This window comes from Monodelphis domestica, chromosome 1, assembly GCF_027887165.1.
Source record: "Monodelphis domestica isolate mMonDom1 chromosome 1, mMonDom1.pri, whole genome shotgun sequence".
NCBI classification, from domain to species: domain Eukaryota; kingdom Metazoa; phylum Chordata; class Mammalia; order Didelphimorphia; family Didelphidae; genus Monodelphis; species Monodelphis domestica.
This window is the reverse complement of record NC_077227.1, coordinates 524,073,622-524,093,007: the sequence shown is the minus strand read 5'-3', so window position 1 is coordinate 524,093,007 and position 19,386 is coordinate 524,073,622. Positions and strand designations below refer to the sequence as shown.

General features: G+C 32.2%; 1 protein-coding gene across 19 annotated transcripts in view; it reads right to left on the bottom strand.

The window, feature by feature from the left end:
- The window catches only part of BIRC6 (baculoviral IAP repeat containing 6), a 286,722-nt gene that overhangs the window by 190,358 nt on the left and 76,978 nt on the right, over nucleotides 1–19,386 (bottom strand). For 11 of the 19 annotated variants that reach the window (XR_008915486.1, XR_458692.3, XM_007476045.3 and 8 more), the window contains 10 exons: nucleotides 18,004–18,153; nucleotides 15,785–16,010; nucleotides 14,055–14,215; nucleotides 10,289–10,420; nucleotides 9,699–9,830; nucleotides 5,244–5,422; nucleotides 3,327–3,460; nucleotides 2,566–2,727; nucleotides 2,336–2,467; nucleotides 265–362 (listed from right to left, as the gene is read on the bottom strand). Coding sequence is in view for 17 of the 19 variants with exons in the window: in XM_007476045.3 (XP_007476107.1) it covers nucleotides 265–362; nucleotides 2,336–2,467; nucleotides 2,566–2,727; nucleotides 3,327–3,460; nucleotides 5,244–5,422; nucleotides 9,699–9,830; nucleotides 10,289–10,420; nucleotides 14,055–14,215; nucleotides 15,785–16,010; nucleotides 18,004–18,153 (1,506 nt within the window). In the remaining 2 variants the exon portion in view is untranslated. The remainder of the gene's footprint in view (nucleotides 1–264; nucleotides 363–2,335; nucleotides 2,468–2,565; nucleotides 2,728–3,326; nucleotides 3,461–5,243; nucleotides 5,423–9,698; nucleotides 9,831–10,288; nucleotides 10,421–14,054; nucleotides 14,216–15,784; nucleotides 16,011–18,003; nucleotides 18,154–19,386) is intronic. The other 8 variants (XM_001371566.5, XM_007476048.3, XM_056813245.1 and 5 more) reach the window with 1 other exon arrangement.

Below are 19,386 nucleotides of genomic sequence, written 5' to 3'. Positions count from 1 at the left end.
CAGGTTTATAACTATTCTTCAATTAGAAAAAGACCTAGAAAATGACTTCCAGAATATTAACTATCTCATACTCAAGACACGCAGAAGGATAGGTAATGATCTATACACCTTAAAGGATTAAGTGCCCATACCCATTAAATCACCAATGTAGATAAAATGTAGATAAAAATGTAGATAAAAAGTAGAAAAATTGAAGGATAATAAAAGAAATAAGAATTTTAAATTCTTGGATTTTTTTTTTTGTTTTAGAAGATTTTCACATACCACCAGTAGCGGCTGCAGGTAAAAGTGGCATATTGTCAAGTAAAGCTTTCAACAGGACAGATCCAAATCCTGGTTGACTTGGGTCACATTTGCCATTGCTATCAAAAGAAAAATAAAAACATAAATTTTTTTAATACTATGATCACAGAACATAGGATTCACAACTCAGTCAGGGGACTAATCCAAACTCTTTAAGAAAATTGAAGCCAAGAATGTTAACTGACTTGCCCCAAATATTCTAAGGAAATTTTCGGGCAGTTCTAAATCTATGATCCTATGATGCCAACACTGACTCGATAGCATGTTCAGTTATCAGGTCTCAAAAGATTTATTCATGAGAAGAATGAATTTTTATTAAGTTCTAAGGTCGTGTTCAGTGGTATTACCTGTCAAAATAACTAGCATTCCAAATATTTCTGATCTCTTAACATTCCACCAACTTTATTGACAAGAGATATTCAAAAGGCAGGTGTCACTATCATTACTTTATTCTCCTTTAAGCCCCTTAGCTGAGTTAACCAAGTAAGTAAACAGGGGTTGAAAGGAAGATGCCTATAGTATTTTCTGGAAATCAAGGGCTCTTAAAAAAAATTCCATACAACATAGTTCACAGCTTCCAGCTAAAGACACTCAAGGATCCCTATCCCTAGAAACCTTGGTCTTTTTTCCAGCTTTGGTCACTTCATAAAGGACAAAACCACAAGTAATGTCTGAAAATAAAATGTAATAATAATATCATGTTTTAATATATACTATGTTTCTCTAGGAATTTAAAATCCTCATTAATCTATTAACTTTTATAGGTTAACACATATTCACTTAAAATTAACAGTTTTACTATATCCATAAAACTTTCAAACTGGCCTTTAAAGAAAAAGACAAAGAACAGGGAAAAAAATCAAGGAATCAACTTTGAAACAGCAAGAAATAATTCCCCAAAATAGCCACAAATTTAATATAATTTTCATGTATGACAGAATGACTATGTAGAAAGATTAGAGAGAAAAGAAAAAATGCCATTCATCTCAACTTAGGCAAGATTTCTGATTATGTTCCTCAAAGTATACAAAATAACATGATAGTGGCCAGCTATATATTTTCACTGGAGGACCATAATCAAAAGAATAACTGGTGCAATTCAAACCCCATGAAATATAACAATGGGTTATCTGCAAAGAAGAGTCCTGAGTCAAGTACTACTTAATATTACTAATAATGACTTCATCTGATGATTTGACAAGAAAACATGCTCACTTGCTGAAATATGGGACAGGATTAGATATAAAACAGCAGAAAAGTACTTGGAAACAAATAAAAAAGTAAAGGTAAACATGAATAAAGGAAAACACACTCTGTACCCCACCTAAGTGAATCTATAGTTCAAATTCCCCCACCTACCCCTCCAATAATGATCATACGCACTACACAACTGAAGGCACTGTACATGGCAAAATTTATACAGTTCTGGGTTCCACAACTTAAGACAGACGTGGAAAAACTTGGAGAGGGTTCAGAGGAAAGCCACGAAGATGGTTAAAGGATTGGAAAACAGGACCTATGAGGAAAGGTTAAAGGAATTGTGGTTATTTAGCCTGTAGAATATAAGGGTGAGGGATGGTCCTAGAAATATGATTATGTATGTGCAACAGCATGGAGATAAATTGTTTTCTACAGCCACAGAAAAGAGAATAAAAGTAAAAATGGTCTAATGCTGATGATGCACATGGAACTTAAAATAAAAAGAACTTCTGAAAATGAGTTTTTGTTTTGTTTTGTTTTGTTTTTTAATGAGCAATCACCCAGAGTGAGAAGAACCTCCTTCCGTGCAGGCCTTTAAAAATAAAGTGAAACGTTTGACTAGGATGCTTTAGGTGTTTCTTGTCTGTAGGTACAGGACACATTAGATGCACTTTCAAGGTTCATTCCACCAAAGTCTATGTTTCAGGAATGTAATATTTTTTAATTTTTCATACTTCGTTTTAACAACATTAAAACTGTAAATAAAACAACATGTCAAAACTGTGTGTGCATGAACATATAATACAAACTTACAACTTAAAAGATCACAAACCTTATGCATAATGCTAAGAATCGGGCACACTTATGGGCTATGCTTCGTCCTGCCTCAAAGAAGCAAACACGTACTATGTCAGAAAGACATTTACGTGTCTTGGAAAGCAAGCTCTCATTTCCTTCCTTTGAGCTGTAAAATAAGACCAGAACATTAGACCCATTTAAGTCTACCACACAGTCTACAATGTTTGCAGGAGAAAGGGAATGCAATTAATGAGATCATACTACCTTCCAGGTCCATTTGAATGGACTCCAGCCAACCAACACAAAGTGTCCAACACAAGGCTCTGTGCATGTTCTGTAGTTAGGCTATCATCTGATTTTCTGCAGAGTGTATTAAGGAGTTTCTCATGAAATTCTGAAAACTGTAACATGGCACATCGTTGAACCCTAAAGAAATAAGTAATGCATTAATCATAAAGTTAATATTCTTAAAATGAAATTATCTCTGATAACACAAATAACAGAATGATCATAATAGTGAGAAGTTATTAATATCCTTAATTTATATCCTAGAAAACTTGGCCCCAGCAAAATACTGTCCAAAGCCACATCTGCATTAGATGTTAGATCTAAACTTCAAATACAAGTATACTTTAACTCAAACTGCAGTATTTTCCATTTAAAGCATAGTAAGTAAAAGTGGTTCATTTTAAATAAGGGACAGAATACCACATATATATAGATGAACAATACTTTTATAATCATGAATATAATCAGTGATTAAATAATTCTTAAGAAGGGATAAAGATTATTTTAAAGTCAAATTAAAGGAAACTTTCAAAAAGGATTTTTAAAAAATTCTTAAAATCAAAGAATTTTGGCACAAGAATGAAACAACAATCCAAAAACATCCAAACTTCTTTTATAGATGAAGCACAAAGAAAAGAGAAGACTTGCACAACTAGTTACTAACATTGGTGAGACCAGAACTCAAGTATCCTCCCCATTACAAGTCTACTGTTTTCCTCAATGTACACCACACTTGCCTTTCTTTAGAAATTGAAGTTTTCTTAAATCTACGAATAGTGACTGAAACCTCTTGCAACAAATCACAGCCTCGGAGGTTTTCAGATTTTCTTGAGGAACCACTAGTTTCAGTCTTTGTAGTTGATGACTTTTCCTATTCACACAGAAAACATTCATTTCAAAAATATATGAAAAATCACTGCTTCCAATACATATGAAGGAAAAAATGAGATTAATGGTAAGTTTACAGTTTTTTAAATTAACTTAAACCTGTAATCATTATAATTCCTTATTCTGCTTTCATAGACATAACTAACACAGAAGTATTCAAAGGATAATTGTTACAGCAAATCCCCAGGATAAAATAGAAACATAGAGCAAGGCAATCAATCACCACACACATTTATTAAGCATTATCAAGAAGTTAGGTATTGTGCCAAACTAAAGATATATAGAGAAAAAAAGTGTAAAAAGTGTTTATATTATAATGGATTATATATAATCCATTATAATATAAAGGAGGAGACAAGATAAAATGTAAATATGTAAACAATATAAATAAGAAGAATTCAAGATTGATTGGGGAAACAGTATACAAAATGTTAAGGTCATCAGGAAAGGCATTATGTAAAAGAGTTAAGAGGGCATTCCAAACATAGGAGGAAAGGCAATACAAATGCTTGAGATGCAATACCATTATACAAGTCTGTAGAGGTGAATACAAAAGGACAGGATGGAAGTAAGGGAGGGACTGGGAATGAAGGACCAGGGAACAAAAGGAGGAATGAAGGGGCTCAATTGGTAAATTACTTAAATGTCAAAGAAAGATATTTATATTTGCTTCCAGAAGTAATGGATAACACTGTTTTATTGAATGGTGATGTCACCTGATCAGACCTTGGGGAAATTACTTTTACAAATAGTCATTTCATATTATAGTTGTCTATATTGATAATGCCATTTATATTATAATCATATAGAAAGAACAGAGCATAATTCCCACTTATACAAATCTTAAAATTGGCCACTATATGTAATATGGTAAAAATAACGAAACATAAGCACTGAAAATATATTTATTTAATGATAATTAAAATATCTGAGTTATAGGAACTTTTCATGAAGAACTAAGAAAACTAAAGTGACATTCTAAACAAAATGATCCTCCTAAACCTGTCTACTGAGAGCAAAAATTGAACTGTATTGCACTTAATTGAAATTATAAACATTTTATAAACATTTAGAGCAGCATTGGTAAAACTTTTAGAGATCTTGTACTCAAGTTGCACCTTTCAAGCTGCCTGAAAGCCCCTGTATTACCTAAGACAGTGGAGAGAGGAAGTGCTCCCACTGGGCTGCTGGATAGAGGGGTGGGGCATGTGAAAACTTTCTGTAGGCAGGGTGCAGAGGGGGAGGGGAACAGCCCCCTCTAGCATGCTAGGGCACGTGTGCCACAGCTTCGCCAATGCGGATCTAGAGATAATCATTTGCGAACAGAAATGGATGAAAGGGAAGGTATTCATAAGATTTTCCTGAAGGTATAAAGTCATTCTAACCAAAATGCAAGGTGAAAAAAAGATCCATCTATTAATTAGGCAGCAGCTCAATAACTATCTTTTATTTTTTAAATAAAGACCTAAAAGGCATTATTAAGTACAATTTAAAAGATTCAGATGCTATACAGTGACTATTTGTATAATTTTTTTCCTCTTAAATTGCTTTGTTTACATGGTTTAATAAATTGCAAAATATCATCATATGGTTGAAACTAATGATATTTTTTCTTTGGGGAAAGAAGAGGGCATATAACATTCCTAAAGTCAAAGAAAAAGCTTTTAAAAAATTAGGTATCCTCACTCTCAAATGAATGCTTTTTTCCCCCTGAACTATTTATTTAACACATCTAAACTCATTTTCAAAATTATACTTTTCCTTACCTTTCCTGCTGCAACTTTTGCCAGTAGTGAAGCAAGTGAATGTCCCTTGTTACTCTGTGGTTTTAGAGATGGGATTCTTACCACAGGGCGAATGCTACCATTACAAATCTCTTCTGTTCCTCTGTCATTCACTGATTTGACATGAATTAAAAAGGAACGATATTTTCCTCCAGCCATGCCTACAAGAAATAAGAAGTAAATAAGACAACAGTTTTTTTAAGCAGGGACTGTGTCATTTTAATTTTGGTATACTCACTGCCTCTAGCACTATGTATCATTCCTCATTAGAGGAATATGCCTGATGAAACTAACATACCAAAATGAAGGTTCCCAATATAAAAAATGTATTAAAAGAAGCACTATTTTATATTAGAGAAAAAGTGGAAACAAGTAGATGTCCAACTATTATAAAATACCCTAAGGTATTTACATATGTGAATGCAACACTCTAATCAATGGCAAATATAAGGAATTCAAAGAAACATAGGAAGACTTATAAAAACTGATACAAAGTAAAACAAGCAGAAACTGGAGAACAAATAAAAACAATGGCTTGAAAAACATATAAATTCTGATCCTAGAGAAAATGAAAATGCATTTCCCTCCTCTTAATAATGTGGCAGAGGTTACTGGATATGGGAAACATACTTTGACTTTTTATTTTAATTAAATGAAGTTGTTTGTCACAAATGACCTTACTGGTGAGATGTAGGAAGATAAATGTGAAAACGATCATGACATGAAAAAAGCATACACATATGCACACATACTCTTTTTTTGTACTTTTCACATGTTTTAAATAGTTCTAAATGATTTTTGTACTCCATGTTTTATGGTATCATTTCAGATGGCTTAACTGTCATTACTTCTCCATTCCTAGAATTTTCATCATTTCTCTTGAGATTGTAGGTCTTTTTTTTATTTTGTTCCTTGAAATATATTTTGCTATTTTGCTTATACCTATAAAATATGCCATCAGTATTTTAGCATGCCATTAAATGTGCCAATTAATTTAGACAACACGACTGTTTTTATTATACTATAGCAAGTTTGCATTGTGCGGCTATTATGAATGGGACTTAACCTTTCTATTATTCCATCCTAGATTTTGTTAAAACTGCAGAAACATGCAATTATTTTTCTGAGTTTTATTATAAATATTGCAATTTTTCAGAAGTAATTTGAAAATCTTAGGGAATCATTAAGAAAGTAATATCATTTTCCAGAAAATAAGTAGTTTGGAATCTTCTTCTGTTATGCCTATGATTTCTTTCTCCTGTTGTTATTGCTAATAAATTTAGAACTCTATCCAATGATAGAAGGGAAAACTGAAAGGCAGTCTGGTAAAAATTAAGTTACAAGAAATGTCACATACCACCTACAACTGGGAAAGCTGGGTGGCACAGTGGAGAAAGCCCTAGGTCTGGCACGAGGAAAGTCTGGGTTCAAATCTGCACTTAGGCTCCTTTAAGCTACATGATTCTCAGCAAGTCACTTTATCTGTCTCAGTTTCTTCAATGGTAAAATGGGAGTAATAACAGTGCCTACACTTCACAGTTTCATGAACATTAATAGGGTTATTTGTAAAGCACTTTCCACAGGCACCTTGCAGTTAGGTGCTTACCAAAAGGTTATTCAATTCTCTGTCCATAAGATACATAAGAGAACATGATCTAAACTATATAAAACAAAAGAGTTCTTGACCTGATGAGATGAAATGGATATCACAGGAAAATAAAATGGGCAGATCCCAATGCATCAAAAAAAAAAAACAAACCAAAAATTAGAAAAGAAACAGGAACTCAGAAGAAAAAGATCTTTGGGGCAAATCTTTCTGATAAAAACTAAAATATCCAGAATATCAGAAAAGGCAATTGAAGCAATTATGCAAGAACAAAAGCCATTCCCCAAAATGATAGTTAAAGGTTACAGAATTTTCTATTTCTTTTAAAATTCAGTTTTGCTGACATATAAAATAGCATAATGCAGTTCTGATAATCTGATATAATTCTTATTTCTTCAATATCTGATAATATCAACTTGTTCATGCATTTTATTAATTTAATTTTCATCCCTCGTTTTTTCAAAGTTAACTAATCTAAGATTTATTAATTTTGTTAGTCTTTTAAAAGAATCAGGGTTTTTTAATTTTTGAATTCTCAGTCCTGCAAGTCTATTTTTTAATTGTTCTAATTCTCCTTTAATTTTCAGTATTTCTTCCTTTGTGCTTTTTTTAGTTTTGTTGTCTTTATTTTTTAAAATTACACATTCAATGTTTTGAAGTCTTTTGTTATTTTCTTAGTATTGATTAAAAGAATTAGCTACATAGGAAACAATTAAGAACAAATCAGTGCAATAATCCAGTGCTTGATAAAAACCAAGGACATACTGAAGAAGAAACTTGTTATTAGTAAGATTTGCTTGAAAAATTGTAAAAGTTTGGCAGAAACTAAAATAGACTAATATTTTAAACCATATATCACAATAAGGTAAAAATATTTATGTGACAACATAAAAAATTAGAAGAGAACAGATCAGCTACCTGATCAGAACATGACAAAATATAGGAATAATATATGTTGGAGGGGGTTGTAGCAAGATAGGCACACCAAATTTATGGAGCTGTGAATTGGTCCTACTATTGAGGATGGAGAGGAGAAGAGGAGAGAATAGCAGTAGAAATAGATTAATTTTTTATTACTAATCTAATTGGAAAAAATAAAAGTAAACTAAAAAAAAACTGGTCCAATTGTCCTGGAAAAGATTTTGGAATTATAAGAAACCAAATAAAGTGTCCATAAACTTTGATTTATAGATCCTAACATCAGATATATACACTAATAATGTCAAAGATCAAAGAAAGGAACTATTTATGGCAAAATACTAGGAGCTCTAGGTTTTGTAGTGGAAAATGTTTCAGACCTGATATTTATCCTGGCACCTTGCATTCAATATATTCACAACAAAAAATCCACCTGTATTACTCAGCTTTCCCAACTCTATTTATGGCATCATTATTATATTCAGGCTGACTAGAAATTAAGGTTATTTAAAAAAAAAGAAAGAAAATCTCTCACTTTCTGTCTTTGTATCAATACTGCATATTGGTTCCAAGGCAGAAGAGTGGTAAGGGCTAGGCAATGTGGATTAAATGACTTGCCCAGAGTCACACAGCTAAGAAGTGTCTGAGGCCAAATTTGAAACTAATCCACTGAACCACCTAGCTTATCCAAGGTTATTTTTTAATCTTCTTCTTGGCTTAGATCAATATTCAATCCTAAAACCTAGCCAAGTTCACCTTTACAAATCCTTTGTTTGACATGACAAAGCTCTTTAAAACCTTGACTTCCTGATATTATGATTCAACTATGCCCCCTATTTCTGATTACCATTCCTGTGGCAACAATGCTAACACAGACTTTCTACTACCTTTTATCATTCTATGCCATACACGATGGATATATAATTATTCATAATTAAAGAGTTCTGCCCATGCAAGTTCTACATTTAACTAAACTTTTAAAAAGTTATCTATTTCCCATTTGACAAGTTTCCATTCCATGAAGCTCCAGACTATATTTCCAATTAAATCTCATCAACTCTTCCTTCATATGATCTACTCACTCAGTCCCATTACTGGTCATTCCTCATACTCATTCCATTGTTATTTTACTATACTTTTACTCAGTCTTTCCCCAATGTCTAGAATCAACTTGACTCTCATTTACCTGTTGAAATCCCACCCAAGCATGAATTCAAGTACTATATGCTCAAAAAAACCTTCCATGAGCACACATCCACCCAATACAACAATGAAAAATCATATCCTTCCCTCTAAATCTCCAAAATACTTTCACTATCAACATTTCACTTTCTATTATGATTTTTTTCTATACATAATACCATTTTTGTTAAATTCCTTGAAAAAAGGAATAATTTCTAACGCCTTTATCTCCCTCAGTAACAAGAATAATCTTATATGTTGTAAATACCAAATTAAACTGCATATTAAAAAGATAGTATACTGTAATTATTTCCAAAAGAACCAGAATTAAACTAGAATCTAACTAGATGGCATTCTTTTATTTTTTCTTCTTAATTAATTAATTTAATTTGGAATATTTTCACATGATTCTTTCCCTCCCTTCCTCTCTCCTCCCATAGCCCCATAACCAATGAGCAATTCAACTGGATTTTACATGTTAGATGACATTCTTTCAGTCCTACAAATGTCTAATCTTATCAGTGCAATGTTTACAATTAAAAGTTGTTTTATGAAACTAAAAACAAAAAAAATCTTTCAAAGCATTAGGTAGATAAATTTTTAAAGGATAGAAACAAAAATTAACAAATTAAGAAAGTGTGAATTATCTGTTATCTACCACAAAAAAGTAATTTTCCCAACATGAAGATAATAAAATACACTTAAGATTTGGAAAGTAAATTATAATTTACCTTTAACAAGCTTAGGACTTGTTAATGTCAGCATCCCAGCATGTCCTGACAAATCAAGGCCACTAGCCAGCCACACTGGCCCACATAAAATGTCTTCTTTATGATCTTCTAAAAAAGGACATAATCTAAGACCTTAAATGAGAAGGTATTTTTTCTTTTAAATATTGGTTGAAATAAGAGGATAATGAACAGAATGTAACAATACTTGTGTTTTACTCATAACATGGCTACTTAAAAATAGTCCAAAATAAAATATTATGAATTATTACATTAAACAATTAAAGACGCTACCAATGAGTGAGAAATCACTTAGATGATAAAATCCACTGAGCAAATAATTTCCACCGAAAAGTTAATTAATATTTCAACATAATTTTGCAAAAAGTTCTAAAGCAATGCAGCAATGTTAAATCTACCAATTCTCCAAAAAGATAAGGTGAAAATTAAAGCTCTGTCACAGAAACTTTAAGTTATGTTTTAAAACTTTTTACACATGAAATAGATTGTTATTCTTTGAAAATACTTGAAACATGCTATATTTTTAATTCTCATTTTACTTTTTTGCACAAAAACTATCAAATTCAACTCACATTGTGATTCTTCAACATCCATGTGCTGCATTTCTTCATTCAGTTCAAGAAGAGAAGGTTTCCCATTTTGCTCCACTTCAATATTAAGAGCTGGAGATAAAGGAAAGGTGATCTGCCTATCTACTGCTGTTTCTAGAGGATAGAAATACGATCAGGCTTAATTTTTAACCAAAATGCCTTTAATTCCAATATTTTCTTTTCAGTTGGAATTATCAGTACTTCTATATCTCTATAAATCGGGAAACACTATATCAGTTTTCATATACCATAAAAAACAAACTGATGATTTTAGAGTGTGTTATTTGGACCTAAATATGGTATCTAGCTCACAGCATACTAAACAGAATGTTTCTCTAAACAAACTTCATTAGTAGATCCCATTTACCATCACCCAACAAACATGACTTGTTCAGCAACTCTTCTCTGCTTGGGAAGCCTCCAAAAGATGACTTTTTATCCCTTAAACACACAGCAAGATAATTTTGTTCATTCTTTGCAGAAAAAAATGGAGGTCACAGGTAGTAAGCTTTTCCTCCAGTTCAAAATCAAATGATATTATCCTCTATTCTCTCCACTTTTATTTCAGATTTGATAAAGAACCTTTATCCTCAAGATTATATACTCTACATGAATCCTTCATCCTTCCAGTCTCCTCCAGCAAATTTCCCCAACAACCTTTATTCCCAAAGAACAATCCAATCTTATCTACTGTCTCTATCCTTTGTGCCTATAAACATTTCTAGACCTTCATCATCTTGAAGGAATCTCACTTGATCCAACCATTTATGCCCTTGAGTTATCATATCATACTGCTTCTTCCTTCCAAAGTAACCCCAAGAAAAATACTCTTGCAACCTCTCTTTCTTCTCATTTTAATCACTTCTACCAGCTCTGATGTCAAGTCTTCTGTTTTCGTGACTTAATTGTAAACATTCTTTTCCATGTTATTAATAAGTAGCCACTGAAATTTACTGAACAATTGAGTGACAGTGGTCAAAATTGTGCTTTACAGATACCAATTAATGGATCCATGAGAGACTGAAGGCAGGAGCCCAAATGAAAAAAAAAATATTGCATTTTAAGACAGATTGATGACAGGCACCAAATTCCTAAGCTAGAAATACAGTAAAAGGCAAACAAATTACCCATTTCTCCCTTTTCTCAGGAAACAGTATAGTGAGGAAAATAATACAAAAACAACTAAATACAAACAAGATATATTCAGAATAAATTGGAGAAAATCTTAGAGAAAAGGCAGTAATATTAAAAAGCACAGGGAAAATCTAGCAGAAAGAAAATCTGATGGGATGGCCTTTACTGAATCTTCTTCCTTCTTAATATCTCTGCAACAGGTGACAGTGTTGTGACTCTTTTTCCTACTTCTTTCTTCTTTTCCCTCCCCAATTTACCTACTTGTCTAACAATGAATTTTCTGCTGGAACATTATCTGAATCATGTCCTCAAAATCCTGGTACCATACCTCAAGGCAATTCTTTCTATTCTTTCTCAATACTCTATATCAAAATCAGTTGGTATGGCTTCTACTTTGATGTTTATGATGATGACTCCCAGATTTATCTGCTCAGCCCTTGTCTAACTTCTGAGTTCCAATTGTGTATTTCCTATCAGGTCACTTGAAATGGATGTCACATAGGTTCCTTACACTCAACAAATACAAAACTGTATCTGTATCCCCCAATTCATTGCCCTTCTGAACTTTATTTTTGCTAAACGCACCCACTGCCCTTTCAGTACATAAATTCACAACCTGACTCCCCACTGTCCCATAAAAATGAACAAGCCTTGTAAATTCTTCTACTATATCTCACATCTCCTCCATACCCCCCATTCCTCATATAACACAGCCACCATCACGGTTCAGCCCTTCATCACTTCTTCACTGTATTATTGCAATAGTTTCCAAAGTGGTTTCATTTGACTCCCTCAACATGCTAATCTATTTTCCAACCAGCAATCAACATGATGTTCCTAAAACACAGTTCTAATCATGTCATGTCCCTACACAATTAAGTTCAAAGGCTCCCTCTTATTTCTAAGATAAAATATAAACACCTCTGGATGGCATTTAAAGTGTTTCTTTGCTTTTAAAGTATTTCTGTAAACTAGTTTCAACTTATAGCTTATTTGACACTTCAAACAACCTAAAATGGATTTTTTTTCTTCACAAATATCATTCTATTTCCTTGTCAATACCTTTGCCATGGCAGTGTGCATCCCTGGAATATAATCCACCTCCCTTCAGCCATATAAGATAATTAGTTTCTTTTAAAAGTTCCGATTAAATATCACCTTCTAAAGGAAACCTGACCTGACCAACCCAGATGGCAATATTACCCCCAATCTGAAACCACCTTATATTTATAGTATGTATAGACCAAACACAGTAAGGCACTTGATAAAGAGCTTGATGTTTGGTTGATGGACTGTTTTGTTTAAACTAATATTTTCAAGGAATTAACTAATAACACCAGGCAGGTCACCGACATTCAAGAAAATTTCTATTTGCAAAAATATAATATACATATTAAGTAATTCCTACTTGTTCTGCACAAATCCATTCCTAAACCTCACCCATCCCCTCTGAATAGTGAGAGCTCTTACTCTAAAATTACCTTATATTTAACCAGGACATACATTTATATTTATTCCCTTATATGATACTATATTTTTCGTATGTGCTATCTTCCACATTAGAATGTAAACTCAATGCAAGCAGAAAACATTTTGTTCTTTACCTATATAAAAAAATAATTATTTTCTTAACCTTGCATATAATTATGGTGAGTTCATTAATTAATTGCTACGATAGTTTTTCAATTTCCATTTTAACAAAAACAGATTGATATTAAAAAATGAAGTCATTGGGCAATTCAATTCAAGTAGTAACAAAAAAATTTGTTTGGAAAGAGATCTAGTGCTGCTTTCCAAAGAACAATTTCAAAACTGTCAGTGTTTTTTCATTGTAATATTAATAACTAAAATTGATAACAACTAAGTTTTGCAAAGGGCTTTCCTTGTAACAATCTTAGGAAGTCTATAACACAATCATTAAATCTATTTGATAGGAAGAAATTATGAGAGCCATCATGATCACAATCATATCCCTACTGTCACAATCCAGTCAAAAATCATCCCTTGATGACTCCAAGTTTACCAGGCCAAAAAGAACTAATTTTTGTATAATATCTTAAGTTTTATTTTATTATTATTTTTTCTTTTTAAACCTTTACTTTCTGTCCTAGACACAACTCCTCTAAGAGAGAAAGGCAAGGATTAGGCAAATAGGGCTAAGTGACTGACTTGCCAAGGGTCATACAATTAAGATGTGCCGGAGGCCAAATTTGAACTCAGGTCTTCCAAACTCCAGACCTTTCATTCTATACACTGTGACACCTACTTGATACCATGTCTTAAGTTTTTAAAGAACTTTCCTTACAACAACTATATGCGAAAGTAAATCTAGGTATTATATTTTATAGAAAAACAAATAAGACTCAGAAATTTGGAATTTGAAAGGACAAATTTCTAGTAATTATTTGTGTATATTTCGATTTATGGACTAAAACATATTATCAATAAAGTCAGAATAATTCCTAAGCTACAAAGCAAATTTTAGAAAAAGAATTGGGGGGGAAAAATTAAACTGTGGTTAAAAATCAGTATTTACTCTAATTCCCCCACCCTCCCCTCAAAAAAATTAGAATATAAAATTTCCTTCAGTATATAAATTTTGTTCCTTTCTTACCATTGACTTTTCCTAAGCCTGGAGCTTTGTTTTTCAGTAAAGTCACTTGTATCTGTGGTATGTTGGTGATATTTGAATTCAAAACAAATTTAAAGTCCACATGTCCAACCATACAAGCTTTAGGCAACACAAGTTCAAATACATGTTCATCCCAGCTGTTGCTGTAAAATAACCAAAAAAGGATAAATATACACTACAACTAGAAATTTTGATCAGCCATGTCTTTATCCTATCAATTTTATTTTAAACTTCTGAATTTCCCACATTTCTTTAAGTTTATGATTCAGTTTCCTTGGGTAGTGGTGGACTAATAGAATTAGTAGTAGATGACATTGGTCGACTTAAAATTTAAAAGATGATTTAACTCAAAAACAGAAGAAAAAGATAAATATGAACACAAATATCTATAGCATTCCTTTTGTAATAATAAAGGGACACTACAAAGCTGCTCAATTTATTGGGGAATAGCTGAGCAAATTATGAATATGAATGAAATGGAATGTTATTGCTACATAAGAAATTATGAAAGAGATAATCAATATTCTTGAAAAGTTGGAGCTGATACTCAATGAAGTAAGCAAAACCTTGGGAACAATGCATACAATGCCAACATTACAAAAGAAAAACAACTTTGAAAGACTTAAGAAAAATCAATGTAATTAGCATTTGCAATTCAATAGTACCAATGAAAAAACATGTAACGAACTTCCTAAGCACTTGATACAGAATGAAACATGTTTTTCAAGAGGAAAAATGGAGAAATCTGTTTCACTTAACTATGTATATCTATTACAACAAGTGTTTTGCCTTTCTTTTCTTTTTAACATGAACTTAGGGCTGGGGTTAGAAAGTGTTTAAGTATGAGGGAGAGGGATAATAGGGATGGGGTAAAAAAAAAATCTAAAGAAGGAATCTCAAACAAGTAGCTTTGAAAATTCCATGCTGGACTAGAAAAACAACACTGTATGAGAAAGTCAGTTTTGAGGACAGCTGAGTGGTTCAGTAGATAGAAAGCTAGGCCTGAAGATGGGAGATCCTGGGTTTAAATCTGGCCTCAGACACTTCCTAGCTATGTGACCCTGGGCAAGTCACTTAATCCCCCACTGCCTAGTCTTTACTACTCTTCTGCTTTGAAACCAAAACATAGTATTTATTCCAAGATGTAAAATAAGGGTTAAAAAACAAAATTCTATTTGATATACAATCCCTCCTGTTCAACAATGAACACAAAAAAGCTCACTTCATTTGCTGTTTTTCAGTTTCAGAATTTAATTGTAGGAAAAAGTAACAACTTCAAAGATTCATTACTTAGATTTTTATCACTTATCAAAATCCAAGGTACAGTGAAAGCGAACTCCAACTTCATTTTATGAGGCTAATAACCCAAGGATATACTAATTTTCAAAAGTTTGGTAACACTATCAAATATATACAATAAAGAATTGAAAAAGATATGGAGTAATGCACAAAATCATAGCTTTCAACTACAGTGCTTCAAGGTTTACAAAATTCTTTGATTGCAACAACCCTGTGAGATAGGTAGTCCAAAAAAGTATCATTTCTATTTGACAAATAAGATGAATCTGAGTGATTTATCCACAATCACATTAGCTACTGAGAATATAAAAACAAATCTTCTGACTCCAAGGCCATACAAAAGTTAAATAGCATTGGCATAGAACTTGAGTATTTTGTATAACAAATCTATTAGTGGCCTAAAAATACTTTACCTATCAGATTGTAATTTCCAAGTTCGAGTGTGCTGAGCTGCATCTCCATGATGTTGCTGATGCAAATGCTGAGGATGCCTTCGTTGCTGCTGTTCCTGCTGAACTTCCACCCAGCATGGAGGAACAGTGGCTGAAAATCGTGGGGTTAAGGTCTCAAAGCGGGTTAGTTCCACTAATGATGTCATAGTTTCAAGAGAAAATGGCTGGTCCACCAAAAGATCAACTCCTTAATATAGGTTGATAATAAATAGGAAAAGAGGATAAAAAACAGTTTTACTAATGCATATTCATGTCTATCTTATAATACTTGTCAACTTACCAAGACAAGTTGGTAAAAATGCGTTTAAACAATCTAGAAACAGTAGTAAAAACAAAGGGTCTCAAGAACTTTCACTCTTTTAAATTCCTATAGCATTCTTTTTTGTATCCTTATTGGAAGTTAACACTATCTTCAATTATATTATCTGTTCATCTTATCTCACCTACAAGTCTATGAACTCCTAAGGCAACAGTCACTCTCGCCTCATTCATTTTTTATAACACAAATGAATATGGCATAGTGCTTCACAGATACTAGATACTCAATAAAAATATATATTGAAAGAATAGGTGACCAGCATCAAAATAATGCTTTGATTATTTTATATTATATTATTATTATATTATCATAATATGTTGTTATTATTATTATTATAAAGCTGTTAATGTGAAATGACAGACACTATAAAAGTCATATCTGGCTGAAAATTATTATTTGGACCATCCCAAAAGAAAATAATTTCTTTCTTTTAAAAGTCACATTTGGCATTAGAAAAATATATAATCAACCACATAGTACAATCGGGATGTGATTAGGATATTGATGTTAAAAAATCTCTCTACTGCAAATATGAATAACACAGAAATAGGTTTTGAACAATCATACAAGTATAACCCAGTGGAATTGGTTGTCAGCCTTGGGAGAGGGGAAGCGAGCGTGGGCGGGGGGCATCATGAATCATGTGACCATAGAAAAATATTATAAATGAAAAATTTAAAAAGTCACATTTGTTATCTAAGCTCCTGATTTAGCATCTAATACCTAGGATAGAAGTATATTTTTTTCATCTTCACATGTCAATTTTATCTACCTAAAACTAAGAAAATTATAAACATTTGTTTATTGACTTTTGCTTGATTCCCTCCTTGTGCCCCTTAATCCAATTCCCCTTTCCTTGAGGGACTTGCATATTTGATTCATCTCTTTCTACCAGTCCCTTCCCTAAAAATTCAAAATCACACTAGATTCTGGTTTTCAAAAAATGGATGACTCCTTGAAAATTCTCTAATGAATATGAACCCAAGAAGAATACAAAATTATAAAGATGAAACTCTGAAAACAGATCCTGGTAAGGAAGAAAAGAAAAAGCCATCTAAAGAGTTACAGGAGTATTGAATTTTCCATATTATATTTTCAAAACATGAAGAAAATAAGAGTAGGTAACAGAAGATACAAACAAAAGAGGTATTTGATCCCATAAATTTATCCGGAGCTCTAGAATTTACAAATAATCTCAGGCTAGAAACAAGTGCTAATTAATTGAAAGGACCAAAAAAGGCATTTATTTTGGCTGTAAAGGGCAAAAAAAAAATTTTTTAAAGGACAAGTGTTGAAATAGATTAAGTAATGGCAATGTACATTAAAGAGAGAATCACTCAATTGTTTTTTGTTCCTGCTGTTTCCCTACCAAAGAAAGCAATCTGTGAACTAGGAAGAATAGATCAAAAATCAAAAACATGGGGATGAAATCCAAAAATAAAGAAGGAAAGTAGTAAACACCCTGCTACTTTTTCATTACTGAATTTACTCAAGTTATACTTGGTCAACTACACTCCATAGGCAAATGTGATTGCTGTACTATTACTAATCTATGAAAAACAAAGACAACGACTGACTTGCCATGGAGGTCTCAAAAAGAACTTAACCATGAAAATCTACAAAATAGAGGCCAGTGAGTCAAATATCATTTTCTGGCCAAAATTCTTGAAAATATTCTTAAAAGGCTGACATAAGCATTTGGAAAGGAAAGTTATGGTCACTATGCAACAATATGGCTTCATTAAAAAAAAAAAGGTTATTTCAAACTACCTCTATTACTTTTTTGAAAGGGAAGAAATATGAGTTAAATTCAATAAATATCACAGTGGTGAATAAATCACTAAAATTGTTATCCTCTTACCTGAAATGCCAGGACTTGAAGGATTAGATAAGGGCTTGGTACCTTCTAGTGACTGATCAACTCCTTTAGAAAGGGATCCATCCACAAGAATATCAGCTTCATCAATGTCATCACAAGTTCCTCCAATTTGGAGGAAATGAAGCTCTCCCCCTATAATATGGTGAAAACTCATTAATAGAAATGGTCTGGCACATTAGAATGTTCATATACAACAAAACTGAATACAATTAAATATTTCATTAAAACTCTTATTGAAATTAGTAGAAAACAATTGTAGAAAAAATTTCAAGAAATTTATTTTGTTTTACTCAAATTTTGGTGCTTTGGAAATTTCTTGAGACAGATCATTAGGTAGTTCTAGAGAGATTCTTTTAAAAATAATCAGTTCTTGAGGTAAATGGGAAAGTTATAATCTGAGTTTCTTTTCAATTTTTTTAAAAAGGCCCAAACCCTACCCAATCCTATTCTGACCAAGTATAAGATTAAAAAGCCTCTCAAATCTCCTAGTGGGACAGATAGGAGTCAGTAGATGATGGCACTATAGATTTAGATATGGAAGGGAACTAAGGTTATCAAATCAATTCGCCTCATTTTACAGTCAAGTGCCAAGATTACACATACTGGAAAGTAAGGTCCTGACTCTAAATCCATATCTAATTCCAACAAATTATTAACTAGCATGGCAAATTTAAGATATCAATTTTGCATCCTGAAAAAAAAAATCAACAAAGCAATAAGCATTGTAGATACAAGGTTTTTTTTTAAATCTCGGAATACAAACATAAATTTTCACATACATCTATAATAAAATTTTGTAATATGCTAAAAGAAAAGAAATGAAGTAAATTATACTAAGTGAATCAAATGAGATATATGAATAGTGCTTAGCACAGTTGGTGCTATATAAATGTTTATCTCCTTTTTCCCTAATTCCCTACTCATTGACTTATCTTTTTAATTTCCCCAAGTCCTGAAATAATATGTTATACTTAGTGTTTAAGAAATCATTTGCTGAATTTTTTCACTAAATACAATCATTACTGAACTAAGTACACATTCTATACATTAATTTTTAGCATACATTGCCATAAAAGTCCAAACAGAAAAAATCTTGGGTTTTATTCTAGTCAAATTTTTCTGCCATAATCCCAAGCACCAAGCCATACCACAAAAATTTACAGCTAAAATTAAGAAGATACTTAAAACAGTAATAGTAATAATTGTAGTATTCATAATAATAATACTAATCAAAGATACTAGATGACTTGTCAGCAAATGAACTTTAAGGGCTACAATTCTTTCACACAAATATATTCCATCATTTCACACAAATATATTACATGATGATTTGCAAAGATCTTCCCTCATATCCCTGAAGTATGC